The 25,190-nt window shown below is 34.6% G+C and overlaps 1 protein-coding gene across 3 annotated transcripts; it reads left to right on the forward strand.

Moving 5' to 3' along the window:
• The first annotated feature begins 6,494 nt into the window (after positions 1–6,494).
• On the forward strand, positions 6,495–24,838 carry LOC145603217 (protein MICRORCHIDIA 6-like). Of its 3 annotated transcripts, XM_081659297.1 has the most exons (23): positions 6,495–6,909; positions 6,996–7,066; positions 7,225–7,379; positions 13,624–13,998; positions 14,125–14,199; positions 14,321–14,355; positions 14,934–15,012; positions 15,160–15,249; positions 15,329–15,404; positions 16,698–16,776; positions 17,116–17,250; positions 19,015–19,113; positions 19,187–19,285; positions 19,368–19,514; positions 20,869–20,958; positions 21,573–21,624; positions 21,718–21,829; positions 22,158–22,381; positions 22,462–22,565; positions 23,164–23,243; positions 23,509–23,551; positions 23,748–23,846; positions 24,448–24,838. In XM_081659297.1, the coding sequence occupies exons 4-23, from the start codon at positions 13,686–13,688 to the stop codon at positions 24,457–24,459; spliced, it is 2,043 nt and encodes a 680-aa protein (XP_081515423.1). In that variant the 5' UTR covers positions 6,495–6,909; positions 6,996–7,066; positions 7,225–7,379; positions 13,624–13,685; the 3' UTR covers positions 24,460–24,838. The 3 variants fall into 3 exon arrangements, with proteins under 3 accessions (XP_081515423.1, XP_081515422.1, XP_081515421.1); XM_081659296.1 differs by lacking the exon at positions 6,996–7,066; XM_081659295.1 differs by lacking the exons at positions 6,495–6,909; positions 6,996–7,066 and having other exon boundaries at positions 7,103–7,379.
• Positions 24,839–25,190: the final 352 nt, after the last annotated feature.

Genomic DNA, 25,190 nt, shown 5'->3' on the forward strand with positions numbered 1-25,190 from the left:
AAAAAAAAAACAGTCTTCTTTCATCTCTGCTTCTAGAACATAATAATACCCTAACTTTTGTACATAAAACCCTAACTTAGCTTCTCTCTCTCCGCCTCCATTTCATTTCCTCTAATCTGATCTCCCTCCTCTCTTCTCTCTCCTCTCATTTCCTCTCCCTCCTCTTCGATCTCCTCCCTCCTCTCATCTCTTCTTCGATCTCCTCTCTCTTTCTTTATAAAGGAAATTCGACCACCGCCTCAAAGCCCACCACTACCACATCATCACTGCCGCAAAACCGCCACCACCACCACAAAGTTTGACCACCGCCGCGAAGCCCACCGACATCAACAACAATTTATGGGTATAATTATTTAAGGTTAGGGTTTAATTTATGGGTTTGATTCAATTTTAATCGATTTTGTTGGATTTAATTTTGGGTTTGATTTTGGATTTAAATCGATTTTTCTGGGTTTACTTAATCGATTATTGGATTTTAATTCGAGTTTTTCTCGATTTTTCGGGGTATAATTATCCGAATTTTATCGGTTTTGTATTTAATTCGATTTTTTTTCATTTTTTATGCGTTTTAATTTTGGGGTTTAATTAATCAGTTTTTCTGGGTTTAATTCGTACATGCATGTGTTTTTTTTTTCAATTTTTTTTTAATTTTGAGTTTTGTCGGTTTTTTTTTTTAATTTTTTTTCGAGGATTTTGTTTTTTTTTTCAATTTTTTTTTATAATTCTGAGTTTCTGGCTTTTTTTTTTCCAGTTCGTGAGTATCTTCGTCGAATTCGGGGTCGGAGGAGCAAAATTGAAGGCCGATATTGCTTATACTATTCAGCAACTGCTAAACAATATTCGTTAATCCATTTGTTTTTTTTTTGTTTTTTTTTTGTTGGCAAATGTAAAATTACAGATTATTAATTTAATTTTATTATGTATTAATGTATTATTATTGGAGATATTATTATTGTTGGCAGAAATGTTTATATATAACATTTTGGTGATTATATATGAATTTCAATTATACTTTAGCATTTGGTGTGTAATTAATTATTGATTATGAATTTCGATTATAGTTGGTGTTGTATGATTTTTCTGCTAATTTTTAAGAGAAAAAAGACCAAAAAAAAAATATTTATTTTTTTTGGACATTGGCACCGGTTAACCGGTGCCAAAAGGAGGATATCATATTATTTTTGGCACCGGTTTGAACCGGTGCCTTTTTCATGCACTAATTGGCACCCCCCACATTGGCACCGGTTCAAAACCGGTGGCATTGAGGGGTTTTGAACCGGTGCCTATTTCGTTTTTTCACGTAGTGACACAACCACCACCCAACTACCTCGCTATGGGGAGAGGGGAGTTCCGGGGAGATGGTGGTTGGGGTGTAGGGTGGCTGGGAAATGAAGAAAAATAGTTTTGTTATGGTGGATGTGGTGGTGTTGTGGTGGAGGTGATTCCCTTGTGTTTTTTATAAAAACAAATAATATGCTAAATGGAAAGGGATTCATTCCATTCTCTTTGATACCCTTTCTCCATTCCATTCCGATTCCACCGTGCGAACCAAACGACCCCTCAATATAAGAGAGCAGTTGCGACCTTTATCCATACAACGAGAATAGAATAGAATAGATTATCTCGTTGTTCCTTTAATGGCACATCTGTTGGAGCAACACGTATTATTTATCCAATAACCAAGACATCATGTTCAGGCAGGTTTAGGGCCTTTTAGAAATGGTCAATGGGTCGGGTTGGACACAGCCCACCCTGTCCCGCACGACTAGTGGGTCAATTAAGTTATATATATCCCCATTTTGACTCGTCTTTGACGCAACACATCATGGGTTTAGGCGTGGGTGTGTCGGTGGTCCATTTTTCCTGGCCTAACCCACTTCGACCTTTTTAATATGGCTTAACCCGCAAAACTCAGCTCGGTGATATAATCCACACAACACACTAACCCACCCAACCTGCCCAAATTGCATGTCTCGCTTTGCACGCCCAAAAACCACCAAATTACATGACCCACTTAGCATGCCTAGCCCAACCCGCACATAATTATTTGTCACACCAACATGCGATCGACAAAAGTTCTAAATTATAAGATTGTGACATGAACATGAGCGACAACTTTCTATGTTGGCGAGAGTTGCGAAAGATATACTTGTTATTTCCGCCTCATCCATTGCTACCGAGTTTACTTTCAGTGCAAGTTACTAACCTTTTTGTGTGGGGAAAATTTTGGGGGTGTATGGGGTATTTATAGGAGAGAATATTGTAGGGTAAGTAGGAAGGGTGGGCCTCATGAATATAATAGGCCAATTAGGGATTAAAATGGACTAGGCTTTGTTTGTATAGATATAAATTAGATAATGAAGGTACATATAATAATTTGTACTAAAATAATTTTCAACCCAAATTAATAATTTCAAACCTTTGAAATTAAATTCCGGAAAAAATACAAATATATTATAAATAAAATAAAATTTCATTTATAAAATATTTAAATAATCACAAAAAGATTAATGGAGGATGAAATTTGGTGAGTAGTTCTCAAAGGGCTCGTATATGAGTTCACAAAAGGCTCGATTTTGTGCTTTGTTCAATAACTAAACCGAGGTTGCTCTTACGCTCATCAATTAACAAACTATCAAAAATGCTTTTTTTAATTAATTCTTAACAATGTATTTATAAGCTAAATAATTAGCTTAAAAATATGTAGAGCAAGTTATAATCTAACTAGGAAACTAATCCTAACCTGTAACATACGGAGTAATCTTTTAAGTTAATCAAACTTCTACTAACCGAATTAAACTAACAAATCTATCCTAATAGACTGGCGACTAATAACAAAAATAAAATAACACCAAAGTAATAAAAAGAAGCACCTAAGACCCTAAACAAGAAAAACCTTTTTAAGTAAAAGGTAAAAACCTGTAGACATCAAACCCTTCTTGGGACACCCCTTGGATACACATCAAATCCTTCTTAGAAGAAGCTTGCCCACAAGTTTCGTTGAACAAGGAACCAAGCTACGAGCATGTAGAGAGAAAATCGTATTAATCAGATCAAATCACTTTATTTCAGGTAAAAAATACAGGCAGTCCTAATACTTGCCCCTTTGTAATATTAGAGTAAATAATCCCATTTTAAGATTAAAAGTCTCATTCCTACTCTAAACTCCCATATACCAAACAATTACCCCCCTATAACAATATTCACAAATTCTATATATTGTATTTCTATTTACTTCCTCGCCTTACCCATCCATTCACAATGCTTAGCATCTAATTAAAAAAACGAAGATTGTATATCTCTATTTTCATCACTAAGTAAGGTTGTGTTTAATTCATCTTATTTTGAGATTTTTATATTATCACTTATTTCATATATAATTGGAATGAATACAAATAGATCACATGATAATTATTAAGTCAGAATTGAAAAAACAAGTTTAAAACAAACTTTATTACATACATTTTTTTTTTTTAAAAAAAAAGCTTGTTCCACCACCAGCACCACCACCGTCCACAAGCAACAACACCACTATCCACGCGTACCACCACCATCACCATCCACTCGCACCACGCACCAGCACGACCACCATCCACCAAATCCCAGCCTACTTCGCCCACCACGACCCCCATCACGACCCCCACCAACACCAAATCGGCGGTCTAAAAAAAAAACCAATTCAACCACCAAATCACCATAAAATTAAAAAAAAAAACTTTAAAAAAAACAAAAAAAACTAAAAAAGGGAACATACCATGAATTCCACCAAAACCTTGAAAATTGGCTTGAAATTTGGGTTTTAAGGATCAAATTCGACCATGAAAACTCATCTAGAGTTTTTATGGTCGAATTTGACCTAAAAAACTCGAAAACCCACACGCATCACCACCGGACTTCAAGGGTCGTCGTGGTCCGTCGTGCACCACCACCGGACGACTTCAAAGAGAAAGAATGGAGTGGGGGGGAGGAGAGTGAGCGTGAGAAAAATTGAGGTAAGGGAGATTGAGAGGTAAAGCCGTGAGGGAGGAGGGGAGGAGAGAGAGAGTGCCGAGAGTAAGGGGAGGAAAGAGAGAGTGCCGTTAGAGGTAAGTGGAGGAGAGAGAGCGTGAAACTTAAGGGGTAAGGGGAGGAGAGAGAATATATAGCTGGGCTTTTTTTTTTAGGGTTTCTTTAACAAATGGCAAGCGGTTCACGGTTTAAACCGCTTGTCATTTACATTTTGCCAAGCGGTTCACCCAAAACCGCTTGCCATTTGTTTATTTCAGGTTTTTATTTTAAAATCAGGTAAATGGCAAGCGAATTTATCAAACCGCTTGCCATTTGGGGCTTCCAATTACGTTTATTCTACTAGTGATTAGATCAAATCACTTTATTTCGGGGAAAAAATACAGGCAGTCCTAATACTTGTCCCCTTGTAATATTAGAGTAAATAATCCCATTTTAAGATTAAAAGTCTCATTCCTACTCTAAACTCCCATATACCAAACAATTACCCCATCTATAACAATATTCACAAATTCTATATATTGTATTTCTATTTACTTCCTCGCCTTACCCATCCATTCACAATGCTTAGCATCTAATTAAAAAAACGAAGATTGTATATCTCTATTTTCATCAGTAAGTAAGGTTGTGTTTAATTCATCTTATTTTGAGATTTTTATATTATCACTTATTTCATATGTAATTGGAATGAATACAAATAGATCACATGATAATTATTAAGTCAGAATTGAAAAAACAAGTTTGAAACAAACTTTATTACATACATTTTTTAACTTTTTTTTTTTTGAATAGATACATTTTTTAACTTCGTAATGAAAAAACTATGCAAATTACATACAATATTAAAAAAAAAAAAAACATGTCAAATAAGACCCATTTGATGTATTTTTTTCTTATAGATCAACATATGTATAAGGCCAAAGTTTGGTCAAATAAGACAATCAGGTTAGATTAGAAAAAAAGTTCAGATTTAATAAGCAAAAAAACAAGACTAATGAACTAAACAATAAACATAACCTAAAAATCTCTTTCCATTTTTTTTTTTTAATAACCCTTGAGCTTTAAGTATGGTATTTATTAGATCAACCAAGTTTGTCAATCAAGTGGCTATTTACTGGTAATGCCAACTCAATTGTTATCTACATCAAATGTTGATTCAAAATAAAATGGAACAACCTAATGGTATTATTTCCAAACTATGTTAACTCACTTTTATCTTCCATATCCTCTCATCTCAAAGCTTTCTTCCTCTATTCATCAACGACGGCCATAAAACCACCACCTCACACTAAAGGAGGTTAAGATAGTGGGGGTGACTTTTCAGAATTGTGCAATCATTAAAGTTCAAGGAGAACAAGTACAAAGGGTACATGATATTACTAGAGAATATTGTATGACCCTCACTAATTACTCGTAGAATAGTTAGTTTGGTTTTTCCTTTGCTATTGTTAAAAAAGAAAAAAAAAGCACCTCTTATGAACATGAACCTCTGTGAAAACCTCCTTAACTTTACCGTACCCCTATATACTCATGCAACTGTTTGGTCACCCTTTTCGACGTCTTCACGTATTCACGTCCCTTACCTCCATCTCTCTCCCTCCATCCATTTTCCACCCACTATCTTCTTCGACTCCACCAATGACACCACCACTATCGCCAAATTGAATAAAAACCTTATATATAAAGGGTGAAATTAAGGGTATAGTTAAATCTAAAGGGTAGGGGTGACCATGTTCTCTATTGAAACTGAATAAATGTTGAAGATTCATCTCCACCTATACCGTTAGTGATATGAGCCCGCAATACCTTTCAAGTTCCAACTCGAACCATTTTCTCTCTCTTCCCAGATTCATTCCCAATTCACCGTTAACATCGTCGTTGCCTTTTTTTCTTTATTCCATTGTTTAACTTTTTATCCCTCGCATAACCACAAATTATTCGCTTCTTTCATGACATTAACTTTTAGGATTTTTGAGAAGGGGTTTGTTAATATCTACTTGTAACTAAAGTGTCGTCAAACGTCATTAACTTTTAAGAATTTTGGGATTAATTGATGTTTATAATAACTAAAGTGTTGTCAAACTTCATTACCCACACTGAACATATACAATTGGTAAGTTGAATAAGTCATCATTGCACATTTACCTAAATACCCTTATTAAATGAAAACAAAATTAACTTGTACTTTTTTCGTTTTTTAAATACTTGCTATTATTCTTGTTTTGAGTGTTTTTAAATACTTGTTTCATTTCGAAAACTTTTACAACATATAATTAATTTTTCTTATTATATTTAAAAAAGAGGGATTATTTTGTTTTTTTTTTAATTCAATCTTCATTCACCAAAATCAAACCAAGTACCATAGGCGAAATATGGAGGGAGAATCAAAATCAAAATTCAAGTTTGGAGCTTAAATTTGTGAAATATTTCACAACACCCTTCCCAAGTCCCAAGTCCCAAGTCCCAACACTACTTACCACAACCATGTCATATTGTCATTGTCATTCTCCCATGAGTAAGTAGTAGTGACTAACCAACCTTCCCAATACCCCCAAAATCAATTGCTTAACATATCAAGATTCCAAAAACCACCAAATTTCTGCTGCCCTATCTTCCCTGAAACACTAATCAAAACCCCAAAATCCAAGATCGACATTTTCTCTCTCCTCTAGGTCCGGGGTGGCCGACCCTCCTGCCCTAGCTCAGGGACGGTTCTATATTCGCCTCCGTCTCCGTCTCCGCCGCTGTCCATTCGAGTTTCTGGGGGTGCAGTGAGTTCTTGAGCGCGAAACAAATTTCAAAAAATAAAAAGAAGCGCGGGAATTATTATTCAGATGAAGGGTGAGTTGCAGATCGGAAGCTAACAAAATTGGGCAGTTACGTAATTAATACCTCAATTATGAGGTAATCAATCAATCTTCTTTCTTCTTGTTTTTGATTTTGAGTAATTTTAGGAAAGACAGCTGTATTGATTTGATATATGTTTACAGCCTGTCATTATCTTGTATCACGTGCGTTGTTTCCTTCAAATTCGTATGTCACGTGACTTGTGGGATTTTAGGTATAAATTTAACTTTTTCTCTCTCCTAGGGTTTTGGAAAATTATTGGGGTTTTTTTGGTTTTATCAAAAATATTTTTTTTTTTTTTTTTTAAGCCTACATCTATATTGAATTTGCAAGTGGGTTGATTGCTGTTTTTTTTGAATTGGGCAAGAACAGGAGAAATTGTTGAGCTTTTGTTGCTGATTTGAAGGAGCAGATCTGGTTTTTTGGGTTTGAAGGTGCTGAATTTGATTTTATTGCTGAGGTTTTGAATTAGTTGGTTGAATCTTGGAGCTTCTTGTGTTATTGGGCAAATTTGCTTGGAGTTGCAGGTAAATTACTAGAACTATTATGTTAATTTGCTCAAGTATGTTTGATTTTGAAGGTGAGTTTACTTTTGAATCTATTTTCTTGAGTTCTTTGTTTTTAATTTAAGTTTTTTTTGGCCTATTGGGAAACATATTTCTTGTATATTTTATTATGATTATAAAAATTGCAATAATTTAATTTTCACGTTTGTCGATGCAAACTTTGACTATTAAGATTTCAAAATTATTAAAATAAGAAAAAAAATAATGCTCCATCCAATCCTTTTTGTTCCTCCACTTTGAATTATTTTAGCTCAAAAAAAAAAAAATCTAAATAGAAAGAACATATTGGAGAATTATTACCTAATAAAAAGTTACATAACAATATTTTACCTAATTAAACCTTTTATTTTATTTTATTTTATTTTATTTTATTACTAAAAGTTGGTCAAAGTTAGCTCAAAAGTCAAAATATTGCAATGTTATGATATGGAGGAAGTTTAACTCTTTTTGATCTATAACATCTATTGAATTTGGGTAATTGTGTAAACATATTATGGTTTTCTAAATTATTTATTACCTTTGTACTTAAGATAATTAAAAACTAATCTTATATTTATACTTAATTTCGTTTAATTTTTTTTATTAGATTATCAAAAGCGTTTATCGTACAAAAGTTTAATTTAAAAAGTTAGCATATATTTTTGGAGGAAAAAACCTTGTGATCCTTGAGTTTCTTTGTAGTGGTATCCACAAGGATAGTGGTTAATGTTAAAACTATTTAATGGAAAGGAATAAGCATGAATCAAACACAAAACTTGTGATTTTGAGTTGATAAATATTGAAAGTTTAGAGGTGAAGCCAAAAAGTTAAATAATCTTCTTTGAAAGGCATAAATGCATCTCTATCTCCAAAGACAAGCTACAATGTATTGAAGTTTGTCACAATGTATATTGTAATGTATTGTAGCTATTGTAGCCTAATACATCAATATTTTAAGCTACATAATCTCTACTAGAGTTTATCAACTATTAAAGCCCGAAAAAAGTGCAGGTTTAGCAAGCCTAGAAACACATTTTTAGTAAAAAAACTTGAATGTGGCCTACACTTTTTTTGTTGTGGTTTTGGGCTTGATATTTGATACTAAGACCCGATAAGCCCAAATTTTGATCTCTTCTACTATTTACTTATAAAGTTGTTGAGTATCATTAGTTATTAGGTTGACATGTTTTTTAGGAAACTAAGGGGAAGGAAACTTAGGCCAACATTGTTATAGGCATTTAAAAGGATCATAATAAGATGAGAGAAGGAGAAATGCATGTATGGGAACGCCTTAAATCCTTAGAGAATTCAATTAGAAATGAATATGTTAGGAGGAAAATTGGAGTTGTAGACATTCAGGATAATAATGTAGTAAGAGAAAATTAATTGCATTTGTTTGGGCATACTAGGTGGAGATTGGTAGATACACTAGTAAGGCTAGTAAGGGTTGGGCTTAAGGAGATGCCTTTATAAGTGATGAAGAAATCAATGTGGAGTATGTGCGGAGGATTAGGAGAGTAAAGTTGGAGATTGCACTAAAGAAGATGAACCCTAAAAAGGCAATTGACGACCCTCATGGTATATCGGTAGAGATGTGGAGGTGTTTAGGTATGATCGATTAGCAAACCTCTTTAACAAGATATGGAGGGCTACAAGGATCCCGTAAGATTGGAGGAAGAGCACATTTGTCCTTGTGTATAAAAACAAAGGAGACGCTTAAGTTTGATTGTTCTAAGTTCTAACTATCAAGGATCAAGCTTATGAGCTACATTATGACGTTTGTGGGAAAGGGTGATTAGACATAGGTTAAGGGCGTGCACAAGCATTTCGGATAACCAATTTGGTTTTATGTGAGGGAGATATATTAAGGAAACAATCCATTTGATAGGACAAATAGTGGAGTTTTATAGGGTGACGAAGAAGGATCTCTATATGGTTTTTATTGATTTAGAGAAAGCATATGACAAGGTGCCAAGAGTGGTACTTTGGTGGGCAATGTTGAAGAAAGGTGTTCCACAAAGGTACGTGGACCTGGTTAAGGATATGTCTTGAGATGTGTCAACAAATGTGAGGATATGTGGAGGGTTGATAAACGATTTTCCTATTTCAATAGGATTGCATTAAGGGTCTACGTTAAACCTTTTTGGTGTATGTTGTTCTCAGATAACGTTTTGCTGGATGAAACTAAAGATGGGGTTAATGCCAAATTAGAGCAATGGAGGCAAAAGTTGAATTTAAAGGGTTTAAGCTAAGTTGGAGTAAGATTAAATATATCGTATGCCACTTTGGTACATAGAGGGGGACAAGCGATAATGTATTATGTTTAGAGATTGAACAAGACATGGCCCACAGGATTTAGTCGAGTGAATCAAATAGAGAGCAATCATGGGAGTGTTACGTGATTAAAGCATTCCTGTATATTTGAAGGGGAAATTCTATTTCTATAGGACTGCCATATGACCAATGTTGCTCTATGGTATTGAATGTCAGGCTTCTAAGAGTGACCACATTAAAGAGATGAAGGTTATGAAAATATGCATGTTAAGATTGATGTGCGGGAACTCTCCAAGTGATAGAATAAGAAATGATGTTATTCCTCATGCATTGTATGCAAGCTACGGGGAAACTGGAAAAGTGCTTGCGTTGGTTCGGGCATGTAAGACGGAGATCCAGGGCGTAGCGGTACTAAGAGTGGAAAAGTGAGATCATGGAAATGTTAAACGAGGTAGAGGAAGACCAAAAATGAATTAGTTCGAATTAGGGATGACAATTTAATCCGAGTTCGATTCGAATCCGAAGGAAAAATTCCAATTCGAATCAGTTTAAAATTAGTCCGAATCCGATAAAATAGATCCGAACCCGAATAGGAGGTGGATCGGACTTGGACCCTACGCAAAGTCCGACGGAGTCCGAACCGAGTCCGAATCCGAGAGTATAAGCATATGCTTTATAATTTGGGACAATTATTTGCTTGTTTTGTAGCAAAATTTTGTTATGTAACTTAGTTTATAATCTAAATATGTTATGTTTATACTTTAATTGGTATAACAATACAAGCAATTATAGGTATATGACATTACAAAAAATAAAAATAAAAAATATATTCGGATCATTTCGGAGGTCCGTATAAACGGACCGGATTCGGATCCAAAAATTACGAGTCGGATCGGATTCAGACTCGGATCCGAGTACAGGGTCCGTTTACTAAACGGATTGGATTCGGATTTAGCCACATCTGACCCGAATCCGATCCGTTGCCATTCCTAGTTTGAATGAGTTAGGAAGGATACGAAGCATGTAGATTAACTTGCGAATGAGGTATTTGATTGTAAGGGATGGATGAGGAAGGTTTTTGTAAATAATATTTTTGGTTCATGTAGGCGAACCCACATATGGGATTAAGGCGTTTGATCGATTGATAGATAATAAGTCATCAAACTTTTAATATGCATAAGAAAGCTTTCCTCTTTTATAACAGAGTCGGAAGCTCTATCACGGATTCACGGAGTGGTGTCCGAAACTCTTTGTTAGTACATGCTACGCCTTGAGTTTATGTGTTGATACTTACATCTTTCTATGAGAAACTATACAATGTAAAATAGTTGTGCTCATGACATGGTGTGACACAATTCCATGTCACTTACCAAGTTGTGGTGAGACTGGTGGCACAAAGAGATGATATGCATTATCTTGATTTTTTTTATACAAAAGCTTATTTTAACACTAATCTAGAATTACGTGAGAACTTCGAGAGTATTTTATGCTTATACAAGGATATCTAAGTTTATATTTTAATTTAATTCACTTGAAATTTGTGATTGGCAATTTGTTGGTAGCTCGATCAAAGTAGTATGTTGCGTAATTTTAAGAAGATTTAAGAATGGATCTTGTTTAGTTTTCTAGTTCTTTTTTTAGATTTTTCTTACACGGAGATTTTCTTTGTTCAAGCATTAGGGTTCATTTCTATTAAGTTGGCTGTGTGTACTTTGATTAATAGTTGATTAGTTAGTTTGCTTAAGGCTAAATTTAAGGATATCAGTTAGGATTTGATTTGGATTAGTAAATGAAACAATTTAAATTAGTTTGTTCGAAACTTGTGTGGACTTGGTCTCCTAAGTTTGTTTGGATACTAACTATTTTAGGATAAGAATTGGGGACTTGGCCTAACCTTACGAGGAGAATTATGTTTATACATAGTGGAAGAAAACCACACGGTTACAACATGTAATTTTCATACCAAATTAATCAAAATTCTTTTAATAATGGTCATTTTTTTAAAGCCGGTGATTAAATTCTTTAAGCTTTGTTTAAGTAGATTACTTAAGGGGTGGTGTGGTCTTTATTTGAATTAATTTACTTTCTTTCTCGTTTAATTCTTGGTTGATTGATCCTTTATAGAGTTAGACTTGAAATTATGCCTGAGTGTAAACAAATGCATCAAACACTTCATGAACCTTTTTCAAATAATTTTTGTTTAGGTGTATTATGTTTGTAGTCACATTCTTATATGTTCTTTTTTCTTATGGGGTGTTTGGTTTGGTTTATTTAGAAAAGGGTAAAGGAATTACAATGGTCCTTTTCCTTAGTTTTTTATTAACAAAATTTAATTACTCTTTTTCCTCTCTATTTTGGTAAGTACATGGTTATTAGAGCATTCCCAACAATGAGCAAAAATTGGTTTCCTCATTCTCTCTGTACCCACTTTCTCTCTCTTTCAACCCATGAGCATTTTTGTGATCATATTTTTATCCCACCAATGATAAAAAAAAATTTCTTCCCCATTCTTTCTCTAGTACATCTTCTCTCTTGCTTTTACTAATACCCTCTTATATTTCTCTCTACTATATTATTTTTAATTCTTTTTTTTTTTACTTGTATTGTGGATCCCACATGATTACTATTCATCTTAAAAAATGCTCATCCTATGAGCAATTTTCATTTTGCTCATGAGCATTTTTCAATATGCTCATTGATAGGGAACATCTTCTACCATTTTTGCTCATGAGCAAAAAAATGCTCATTGATGGGGATGCTCTTAGAGAAGATTTTCCTAACTTTTGTATTTCTTTCTTTATAAAAATAAATCTAATCATTCACTTTACCTTCCTCATTGCTCCACTATCTACCTTTATTCCCCATCTCCCTAAAGGTTTTTCTAGTTCTGTTTCCTCAAGCCACCTACTCTATTACTAACACCACCACCCTAAACCCAATCACCATTGTCTTAGAGCCAAATTTACCACCACCACCATCACTATATTAACCCCACTACCTTGAAAATTCACTTAATCCACCTCGACAACCAAACCTTTTTATTCCCGTAAACTACCCTAAGCACCCTAAAATTAACCTTAATCATCACAACAAACCACCTAGCAACCGGATCTAAAGAGTATTTTTGTTTGTTTGTTTTTGAAAAGAGAGAGCATAAGAGGAAGGGGTGCTGGTGGTGGTGACGGCAGCAAGAGGGAGATTGAAGGATAGGCTGGTGGTTGAAGGGAGTGGGAGGATTTCCTTTCTTATTCTAAAACAAATAACTATGTTAATGTTAATTTGCGGGTTTTGGTTTCCATTCACCTTGTTTCCCTTTCGTAAATTCATTCCTGATTCCTTAGTGTTATTTTAGAGGGTTTGTTGCAGAGGTAAGACCGTAAGATGGTGGATTCAAAGTTGGGAGTTATTTATGTTTCATGGGTATGAACTCATTGTCATGTTTTCAGTATTTCTTCAAGTCTCATGTTGTTGATTCTATGTTGTATAATTATGATTTATGTTTGGCATTAGTTTTCTGGGGAAGCCTGAATTTGACATTGACCTTGATCTTTTGAAAGTATTCTGACTTTTGGTCTCATGGTTTATGATGCTTCAGAGTATGGTACTCTCTGTTCCGGTTGATCCGGCTAAGACGAAAGTTCTTTTTTCGGGACAGTATGCTAAAGCATGAATCGATTCATTGTATGCTGTTTGCTGATATGTGAAATTTGGGACCTTGCTTTCTTCTTTCCAATTTTAGGCTTTCTCTCTAATCTCTATGCAGAGTAATCTTCTTATAATTCTTGCATAAACCACAATGATAGTTTTTAGTCGAGTCTTATTTCTGACTAGCTGTGGCAAGGATCAACTGCACTTTCCTTTTTCTCAGTACTGGAGTCTTTGTGGGACTGTGAACCTTTTATCTTGCCACACTTATTGTGATTGACGATAATATCTTGTGTACTTGATATAGGTCCGGTCTCCTTGATCCATAATTAGCACAAGGCATCCTGTTGGCTAATACATTGATTATATATGGGAGAATTTGAAATTAATCACGTGAAACCAGAACCAGAACTCAATGGATTTTTGATCCAAAATGGAGACATTCACTCATCTTATTTGGGCCCACCAGGGTGGGATGATCTACCTGAAATTTGTGAACCTGAAGACAATGAGATAATAAATGCTTTAAGCACTGTCCAAAGTAGCACCAGTGAAATAATTCAAACATCTGTTGAAGATACTACTTCATCAGTACCATCTATATGTCCGGCACCACTTTGTCGACAATTCTGGAAAGCTGGAAACTACGAAGATGTGCCTGATTCGAGATCTAAAGCTCAAAGTTAGCTATCGATTGTTTTATATTAAATAATAGTGTTATTTTGATCACCTAAATTAATATTAATTAATTAACATATTGACTGAATCTCCCGTCATGGTCTCTGATATACCTGTCTTTTGCTTGCAGACAGCAAAAATTATTTGCATGTTCATCCCAAGTTTCTTCACTCAAATGCGACTTCTCATAAGTGGGCTTTTGGAGGTTTTCTGCTTATGAAATTGCTATATTTAATAAAGTTTTCATTGTATTTGTCTATTGGAGTCTCTTGTTTGTTGCTTTATTTTTCTTAATCAGATATTTCGTTTGTTGGCTATTTGTGCAGCTATTGCAGAACTTCTTGATAATGCAATTGATGAGGTAATGTTTGCCAAATACTATGCATCGTTTTTCGGTTGAACTGCTGATTGAGACTTTGAACATTGTCCTATTCTAAAAAATTCTTTTCAAGGCATATTGAACCTTCATATAGTTTGAACCTTCAAAGAATTATAAAATGAACTACAACTTTATACTCTTTCGATTGTTAAGTAGTAACATATCTGGTTTTCGCTTTGCGGCAGTTCTTGTAGACTTGTTTATGTTCAGAAGTCCAAAGTATAAATGTTAGTTCACTATTCATAGTAGCAGAAAAAACATCAAATTCTTTAGAACCTTGCCTTCCCTGTACTTGATGACTAGTATATCACTACAGAGGATAGCAACACTTACAAAATTGTCTGTTTGTTAATTGTATTAAGTTGTTTTGCATATTTTAATACTGTCCCGGAATTTACATATGAAAATATGCTGAAACTTTTTAAATTTTTTGTGCCATTTGTCTATATATAACATGCAACTCTCATACTCATGGTAGAAACATTTCATATAAAGGATTTTGCATTTCCACTTATACATATGTTTTTTTTTTTCCTTTCTGTGTTTGTTCAATTTAATAGATACAAAATGGAGCCTCTTATGTAATTGTAGATAAAATTGCAAATCCAAGGGATGGAACTCCAGCCTTGCTTACTCAAGGTATGTTGATCTTCATATATAATCAAGAGGCTTCCCCCTTCTTCATGCTCTGTTAGGAATCCTCTTGTTTGTTAGTTGTTTTGTGCTTCTCATGGGAGCTTTACTTTCTTTATTAGTTTATTTTATATCCTTGATACTTTCTGGCAGATGATGGAGGTGGAATGGACCCTGAGGCAATGAGGCGCTGTATGAGTTTTGGATTTTCAGACAAGAAATCTAAATCAGCCATTGGACGATGTAAGTTCAAACCTACAATTCCAAGTTTTTTCATTTCTTTGTTTTTCATTGATAATATAGCTGACTCTTCACCTTTCAGATGGGAATGGATTTAAGACCAGCACCATGAGACTTGGAGCCGACGTTATAGTCTTCAGTCGACATTTTAACAATCGGTAGGGTTACCAATGAAATGTAGTCACTTATTTATATTGTGTATTTCTCTCAAAATATTTGATGAATTGGTATCTCAGTCCTTGCCTGGTTCACTAGCTCGTGATTAGACATGTCAAACAATTCAGTTTTTCCATATGAGTGCAAATATTTTCGTTTTTTAACAAAAAACTTTCTACTTCCTCCGTTAATTTTGAGTTGCAACAAAGGATTTTTTATTTCTCACAAATAATACCCCTTTGTTGTAACTAAAAAATAATGGAGGTAGTAACTGATTTCCTGCTTTGGGGAGTTTGTGTGGTATTATTTAACTAAATATTGGGATTGGTGAACTTGTACGAGGATAAAACCCATGGTGGGCTGATAGAGGGGATTACGTCTGTACACAGGGTGGTGAAGGGGGCTTCTGGGGAAGAAGAGGGGGGGGGGGGTGTTGGTGGTGGTTGTGCACAATTTTGGAAGTCAGTTTTTATATGTTGGTAATTAATTGTTTGTCTGTTTGTTTCTCTTTGGGGTTTCTAAACTTCTGATAACCTCTTTATTTATTTATCTATTTATTTATTTTTCCTACTTTTCTGCAATCGGCTATCTTGCTTTGCTCTTTCTCCTGGACAGACAGTTCCTTATGATGATTCATGTCATTGGCAGACCTCAAATCATTTTGGGACTAAGGCTGCCTTTTTTGTTGTTTTTGTTGAGTGTGTGGGTGGGGTGGAGAGTGTGGACTTCTGATAAACTGTAAAAATTAGTTTTTTTTTTTGAATAAGAAAAATTTTAAAAATTTAATCTCTTCTTCAAACTAGTAAAATTGTACTTCCTCCGTTCTAATTTAAAAACAATTTTTGGAATTTTACACTATTCACACACACCCCTTTGATCGTCTTTTGTGATTAATAGTTGAAGAAAGCGTAGTCATATGGGATTTTGTTAGATTCGTCTTGAAATAAATTTTTAAAATATCAACTTTTTAAAATTTTTACCCAAGTATAATTAAAGATATTAGTGTTAAGATTTATGCATTGGCAAGTGCGAGATCTTTAACAATTGTGATAAAAAAAATAACGGAGGAAGTATGTTTTTTATGTAATTTGTTTATTCAGTAATTGAATATTTGTAGTACAACATGCTTATAAGGGCACATGTGTAAAGATCGTGGGTCTAGCAAAAAAAAAAAAACTTTCGGATGGTGGGCTTATAGGTTACTGCTATTGTTAATTGTAGGAATTCTCACCTCAGGTGTCACAATCCTCTTTTGGGGCTTATGCTTATTCTTTGTGTTTTTTTCTCATGACCAGGACATTGACTCAAAGCATTGGTCTCTTGTCCTACACGTATTTGTCACGAACGGGCCTAGACAGGATAGTTGTACCTATGGTAAGTAATGAAATTATGTCATTGGCTGTCAATCATCCTACAAGTTTCTATTCATATCATTTTTAATTTTTGTCAAAATACTATATAGTACTGTGGGTTGCATCAATATCACAAGCCCTTTCTATGTCAACTGTTTCTGTTTTAAGTTAAAATTTCTGCGCTTTTATTTAGTAGCTACTGTACAAATATAAATTATGGATAGTGTTTTGTTCAGTATTTGTGCAAGGTTAGGTTATTATCTTAGCTGGGCATTCTGATAATCTGATCCTTTTTCATAAAATAAACTTTCTTTGACTGTCAGTTATGGGTACTAAATAATTGAACTGTTTGCTTTGATAGGTTGATTATGAGTACAACATGTCAACTGACACCTTCAACCCTCTGTGTCGCCATGGTGAAGAGTATTTTAAGTCTAATTTATCCATCATTTTACAGTGGTCGCCATATCAAACTGAAGCCAAGCTTATGAAGCAGGTTAGTTTATAGTCTTATACAGTCTCAGATGACTATTTATAAGTCTTGTCAAATCAAGGGTTAGAATTAAAAGACTCGAGACACTCTATTGATGATGTTAATAATCTCTATATAGTTCTTGAGTTTGAGAATACTGACTTAGATTCCAGAATCAATACACTCTACTTTTAGCAGTCATCACTGTAGCTGAGACCACTGCGTGTTAAAGGCTTGATAGGTGTATCTCACAAATACGTGCAATAGATCGCAACTTAAACTGGTCATTACAGATTTGCAGTTGTCTGTTTTATTTTTATTTTAATTATTTATTTTTAAATCAAGTTATTTTCTTTTTTAATTAATTGCTTCTTGATAGCTTTCTTTAGTAGACGTGCCAGTGAACTTATTCATAGATAATATTGGTCTCCTGGAGCTAAATTGATCATGTTTTTTTTGCTTATGTATTTTGTGTCATGACCTTGTAGTAAATTGTGCTGTATATCTATATTAAGGGTTCAGTTATTGATAGGATTCTACTTGGTGCCATATCTATCATTGCTTTCATACCATGTCCTCAGTCCTGTGTAGTTCTCAGGAAAAAAAATAATACTACCTCCGTTAAGTATTAGTTGCAAATTTGGGGTATTATTTGTGAGATATAAAATTTTCCAAAGTTGCAATTAATACTTAACAGAGGTAGTATTTATAACTGTCTTTTCCGAGCTCAATGAGCTCTCCATGTTATTACCTGCTAATATCATTGATTCTTATTCTTCCTATACTGGTTTTCCATTTTTGTTGCGAGAGCCACTGATATTAGCTATCAGCCTCTTGATGCTTTTTCTCTGGACGACTTAATGGCTTTATTAAAATTGGAATAAAATGTGGGCCATCTGTCCTTTATATTTTATTGATTATAGACCATGACCTCTTTTGGTTAAAATAAGGACTTTCCTGACCAGCAATCCTTTACAAATTAAAAGATATACTACTGTAATTTTGAAAAGCATATAGTTCACCATCAGTATGTATCCAATTGCATGTAAAGTTTAATATGCTTGAGTAATAAATTTCTATCTGAGAGTCAATAAAGCGTTTTAGTGCAATCTTACAAAAGCTAATCACCTGGTGTGATTCATCTTTGATGAGGGGGTTTAAGGAGGTTAAGATGGGAGCGATGAGGCAATCTTAAACTTAGAGACTCTAGAGAGGCTGTGCATGAAAAGAAAAAAACTCAAAAAAGAATATCACCATGTTTTTGCAATGAAGCAAGTATGACATATCCTAGACAGAGTTTACTACTACATACAAAAACATTGAAGTGACACATTAAATTGAGGCCCATGTCTGTAGTGAGAACAAGTTGAGCCGAGTCATGTTGGATCTACCATCTCTTTGGTTGCCTTGTCCTATCTTTGGATTACTAACAGTTTTGATTATCTGGTCTCCTTGATGGACATTGTTATTGGACCATCTTATCCTGCCTTGCATATTGGATTCGCTTCCTCCGTATTCTCCTTTTTAGAATTACTTTTTTACGTTGATAAGGACCCACAATGGACAATTTTAATTGATTAAGTTAAGTCCAACCTGAGCTGGTTAAATCTCACCATCATGACTTACTTAAACGGTTCACAATCTGCAATCTCATGTACAGCTAGTTAATTATTGAATATGAATAAAATATATGCATGTGTACGTGTGGCTTTCTATACTGTTTCTCAAATACACTTTTTTTGTAGCAAGTTCTTATGAGTTACATTTTTGCTTTATTTTCGATGGCAGTTCGATGATATTGGACCTCATGGAACTAAAGTTATCATCTTTAACTTGTGGTTTACTGATGATGGGACATTGGAGTTCGATTTTGAAAGCAATCCTGAGGTTGACTCCACATACTTTAACGTGTAGAATTAATTTCAACTGTATCATCTAATCAATTCTTTACTGGTCACAGGATATCCGCTTGAGAAATTCTGAGAATACTAAGAAAATTAATTCAAAAATGTTAATAAGTGAAGAGCACATTGGGAATCAATATCGCTTCTCCCTTCGCGTAAGTCTTGGTTTTGACATAGTTTCATTATTTTCGAACCATATTTAGGTATCAGACTAACAAACCTTGGTATTACCTGCAGGTATACTTGTCCATTTTATACTTGCGGATTCCTCAAAATTTCTGTATCATATTGCGTGGGAAAGTTGTGGAACATCACAGTATAGCACATGGTCTCAAATATCCTGAATTCATTATGTACAGACCTTCAACTGGGGGCACCAAAGAGGTTACTTATCATGCTTTCATTTTCCATTATTTTTTGTTATCATGTTCATTTGGTAGTTTTTGGATGGCATGGATTGCCCACCTATTTTTCTATAAAAAATTTCCTTGCAAATGATTTTACTGAAGAGAATGAAATGTACGTGAAGTGGAAGTCATCTCTACTCCTCATAGATGCAATAATCATATTGATCATATTTTGCCATAGTGTCCTCCAGTTCTGCTGAAATCTGAAATGCTTTTATGGAGCTTCTATTCCATCCTTAAACAAACCTTATTAGTTGGTTACTAACAATAGTCTGTAAATTTATGAGAAACTAACACCTTTGAAAATGTTAGGAGATTTGACTATTGAGGAAGGATACCCATTAATCTCTGAACATCATGTGCTGTTATGCTATAAAAGACCTAATGTATCTGTTAACTAACTCATGAATTTGGTAATATTCGTCACAATTTAAAGTTTCTTTTTCAATTATTTAACAAAGTAAAGGATGATGAATGGCCAAAGAAAGAAAAAAACATTAATGTATCAACTACTACCTCCATTACAGGTTATGTGCAACGATTAGACATTTTCCCTCTCTGCTTTATGTCAAATCGTTGCACATGACCTGTAACGGAGGTAGTATTTAATTGAGTGTTAGCTAACTAAAATGTTAATGTTGGCCATTCAGCCTACTCTGATGTAAAAGATATGAATTGATAGTCTTTGATAACGCGGTAAGGTTGGTAACAGTGGTAAACCACACACTTGATTCTATAATTTGCCACATCCCACATGATTTGTTGTATAATTTTATGCGATGATGACAATTGAATATTGTGTCTTAGTCCATGCTTATTCTTCATAACTGATGACATAGTAAATTGTATGAAGGTTTTGTATAAACATTCTGTGTTGCTTCTTTTACCCTTTGTCCCATATCTAAGTTTGCATAAGGAAATGACATGTGGATTAAGCCTATTAAGGAAAGGCCAGGCCAACTTTTTGTTAAGTGGAGTGACAAAACTTACTAACAATAGTAAGTAAAATATGGAACACCTCGGTATGGGCGGAGGGAGTATATGTTTTGTTTACAAATCCTATCTGGTACCTTGTCATTCACTCTGTCAGACTTGGAGGAATTGGAGCTCAATAGCAGAGCTTCTAACTCCCAACTAGAGCTGTCAAAAACTGATCAGGCCCTGTTAAGTGGTAACCCACCCAAAACTGACCATGACCTGATGCGATTAAACCCTAGAATATGGTCACCCTATAAAGTTAGTGAGTAGTATCAGTATCCTATTATTCTTATTTGATATGTACTTTAATATTGCTTCTTTTATGATTAAAATTTTCTGCTTGACTCTTTCAGGAAGTATTGACAACAATAGGCTTTCTGAAGGAAGCTCCTGATGTAAATATCCATGGCTTCAATGTGTACCATAAGAACCGTCTTATACTGGTAAATTGCATAAACCTGTCCTTATGATACCAAGCTCTGTATGTGACCAATTGTGCACGTGAGCACGTGCATGCACATGCATATAAGCGTGTCAAACCTTTCTATCTTTATGAAAAACGAAGTGTCAAGTGATCAAGCTAGTAACTTGTGTGTTTGAGTATTTTATTTCTGAGTGTACTTGTGATTCTTAGAATCTTAGTAATGAGCAGCTACACAACAATATTTACATTTTAACAATAATGTACGTTTAGCTCATTTCAAATTTTTATACTGTGATAGAGGAAAAAGAAGATTGGTAAAAATATAGTTGTTCTGGTCTTTTGGAAGACCATGGGTCCATCTGTCCATGGGTAAACTTTTTGAAAATTTTTGGTGCCATGAGTGAGATTAATGCTTCTATCACTTAGACAGAATAATTAGTGTGTCACATAAATATATACTTGTATATTTTCCATCCCTGTCAATAATTTTATTCTGGATGTATAAGCTAATCAAATACTTCATATTCAGGTTGAGCTTTACTAAAAGCGAAGTATGTTTGTGTTGTTTTAGATTATAATGCAAGTCTTTTCATGTTGATTATCCCTTATCTTTTTTTTTTTTTTTTTTGGCAGCCATTCTGGCATGTTGTTAGCTATTTAGACAGTAGAGGAAGAGGGGTTGTAGGTAATTTCTCTTCATCACATATCAATACGTCTCTGAAAATCGTGCGTTTGGATTATGTGCATACTTCATACTATAATTATCGAATTGTTTCAGGGGTATTGGAAGCAAACTTTGTCGAGCCCACTCATAATAAACAGGATTTTGAAAGGACTTCGCTCTTCCAAAAGCTTGAAACTCGTTTGAAGGAAATGACTTGGGAGTATTGGTAGGTTTGCGATGTTTTCTGTTCAGTGTAGAACAAATGGCCAAACTCTGATTCTATTTTGTACTTTCCTTTCATCTGTTTACTATCTCGTAATTACAAGTCCATGATGTCGTTAGATTACATACTTTGCATTTCTTATTCTTAATTGATCATTTGTATGTTTAGCTTTGTTTTTATCGATTTTTTCCATCCTAAGCTGATTGAGAGAAAACGTGCCTTGGTTATGTGACACACTGAAACTTTAAAATACACATGCACTCCAATTTTCACCATATACAAGTTCAATAAACTACTTACTAATCAATGCACATCCTTGAATATATTGTAGGGATCATCACTGTGGACTTATTGGGTATCAGGTTAAAAAGAAAGCCCCAGCACCTGTACCCTCAGCTAATTCCCTCTATGTTAGTCCAAGTGATGCTAGACTTAAGCCTATTAGTGTGGATAAAAGCTCAAAAGTGAGTCGTTCACCTGTTGGTCAGGCTCATCCTGTGTTCAGTTTACCTGCTGGAGATTTGTTAGCTGCTCGAAGCGGCATCCAGCAGTGTGGTAAGTTTTTCATTTTTTTCAATGGTTTCAGATATTTTTGTCGGGAGTTATGCTGATGCCTACTGCGATCTTATTTGCAGGAACTAAGAGGACACAAGATGATCTTTTGTCTTCTCTTGGAAGGGGCAGACGGCAAAGCAGAGTGGAACCTGCTCATAGTGCTGGGCGTTCTATGGAAATTCAGGTTGGAGTTTATGAATTATGATTTAATGCGGATGTTAACTTTCTAACGTATGTACTGTGAATGATATTTTGGCATTTGCAAGACTTGGTGATTTGCAGTTAGCTTTGCGACTAATTCTGTCTTTTTAATAATAAACATTGAGTGATTCTGGTGGATTAGGGAGAGGACTTTGTGTGTCCACTTATCCATATTTTATACTCTGATACTAATGTGAAAAATGAAATATAACCATGTAATGCAATTGAACATTGAAGTTAGAAATAAAAGAGTACAAATGTAGTTGATAATCCTTGCTTCAAAGGAGTTAAAAAAGAATGGAGATAAATATGTTTGGAAAATTCAATTTGAAGAAGAGACAGTGATATACATTGCAAGAGAAGTCAAAAGGATGATATGTAAGTAATATCATACACTAGATACACGAGTTGATTCTAGATCCAGTATATGTCAACATGACATTACCCTATACGGGTTAAACTATCCCTTAGCTCTGCCAATGTGTAATAACCCTATGCGGATTTGATATCTCAATTTAGTTGTACCTAATTTCTGTGAACAGTGTTTTGGTAAATGTAATATGGTTACTCTTCTTTGGCAGCCTGTCATTCATGCTGCAGCGCCGTTGGGTCAACAGGAGGCTGAGGTGTTGAGGCAGGAGCACAGGAAACTTCGAGAGAGGTAATTTACCTATGGAATTATAAAGCATGACACAAGTATAATAGTGTAGCTAGCTAGTTAACTTGCAAGTGGTCCTGGTCCAATAGAATTGACCTTACCAAATAAACTAAATAAAAGTAGACATTGATTTCTCATTGACAGATTTGAAAAATCGACAGCTGTAGTTTTGTAATATTATCAAAGCTGGCTAAGCTGATACTCGACTTTATCTTAATTTTGTTATTATTTGCTTATTTTATTCTTATGGTCTTTATGTATGTTTCAGATGCTTAGAATATGAGAAGTCTGAGGAAGAACTTAAGTGCAAGGTACATTAAGTAGCTCAATTTTTCCTATGTACCAATGTACCATGTACTTTTCTTTTGGGTTTCTCTTAAAGCTGAGGAGCTCACAAATTTCAATACATCTCATGCAATTGGAATCCAACTATGTAGCTCACCAGTTTATTATGTATTTCATGAACTGTGTAGTACTTGCTTACACTGCTTTAAATGACCCATGCAGGCATCACGGCTTAGAATGGAGCTCGAGGAGGCACAGCAAGAGTATCAGAGAATGTTAACTGAGCTTCGGTCACTCGAGGTTGTCAAGCCTGAAAACAATGTAAGCAATTGCTGTCAGATCATCTTGTTGTAGATGTAGTTACTATATCTGTAGCCCTTGAACATGAAATTCAACAGCTGGCCAACAATTTAATTGGTATTGGCTATCAAGGTGACATTTGTGGAAGTGGATAGGCACTTATTGTTGCAAATATGTTATTCTTCCCTTGCAAGTCAGTGTTATAACTAGTTTGTGCTTTTGCTAATGTCAAATAAGAAAAAGAAGAGATGTAGTTACTACAGTATCTTGTAGGATCTAGAAATACTGCAGACCATTTTTAACTGCAAAAGGAAAATAGATTAGAATTTTATTTTTTCAGAACAAAATAGAATCAATGTTTTTGGTTATTTTGCTTATCATTAAAAAGAATTTAGTATCAGAGGTATGTTAACTGAGCTTCTAAAAGGCAATCACGGCTTTTTACTGTGCACACTAGTAATCTGCCGACCCAATTGTCTTTGTTAATTTATGGATTGTTAAAGCAGTCAACGTTTCTTATTTTATGTCAATTTTCCATTGCCTTTCGTTTAATTCTTGCATTTTAGAACTTAGAAAACTTTTGTGAACTGTTTGATGCTCATAGTCATGGCTGAAAAAGCAGGTACCTGTCTGATGCAATCGATGACAGACCATTCTGTGGCTGGTTGACAATTTTATTCTACAATGAAACCAAGATAAAGGAAATAATACGGCTAATTGAGTAGAGTTAAGTGTCCCTGTGAAATGTTTCATCAGAGTTGCTGTTGGAGATGTCAAGCAGGCAGGCACTGCCCTGCACTGGTATTAGCTGCTAAATGAGTATCATGGCCAGTGAGGCTAGTTAGCTTAGGGATAATGCAGGAGATAGCAAGCTTGCAGAGTTGAGGCCTTTGATTCTCATTGTATTGTTTTTGCAAGTGAAATTTAGAAAAGTGTAGGAGTGTAGCGTTGTACATTACAATGTATCATTATTGTATCATTATGTTAATAAAAATTTACCATTTTTGCTAGGATTTCCTCTTGCATAATACGAGTATCATTTAGTGAAATTGTTAAAGTCATGTATAGGCGTATAGCTGAAAAGTATGCTGAAAAATTTCAGAATTTCAAATTCTTTCCTCTCTTCACTTTTCTCAAACTTATATTTAGAAATTGCGGTTTAATACTTTGTAGTAGAGCTGATCACACTGAGCCCGGCCTGATTATGGGTAGAATTTTCCAGCCCGAAATGGTCCGGCCTGATTTTAAAAAAAGTTTGGATGGGTTTGGGAAATGGATTTTTTGCATTTTTAGATGATTTTTTGGCCTGACTCGAAATTTGCCCGAAAAGCTCGTATAACCCGACTAGTTGACTCGAAATTTGCC

The sequence above is a fragment of the Chenopodium album genome, chromosome 2, assembly GCF_948465745.1.
Source record: "Chenopodium album chromosome 2, dcCheAlbu1.1, whole genome shotgun sequence".
Lineage (NCBI taxonomy): Eukaryota > Viridiplantae > Streptophyta > Magnoliopsida > Caryophyllales > Amaranthaceae > Chenopodium > Chenopodium album.

Coding starts and splice junctions, on each gene's coding strand:
- LOC145603217 (XM_081659297.1), top strand. CDS start 13,686: ATGGGAGAATTTGAAATTAATCACGTGAAACCAGAACCAGAACTCAAT. Junction 16,777..17,115: donor ACAGGATAGTTGTACCTATG/GTAAGTAATGAA, acceptor TTGCTTTGATAG/GTTGATTATGAGTACAACAT. Junction 19,515..20,868: donor CAACTGGGGGCACCAAAGAG/GTTACTTATCAT, acceptor TGACTCTTTCAG/GAAGTATTGACAACAATAGG.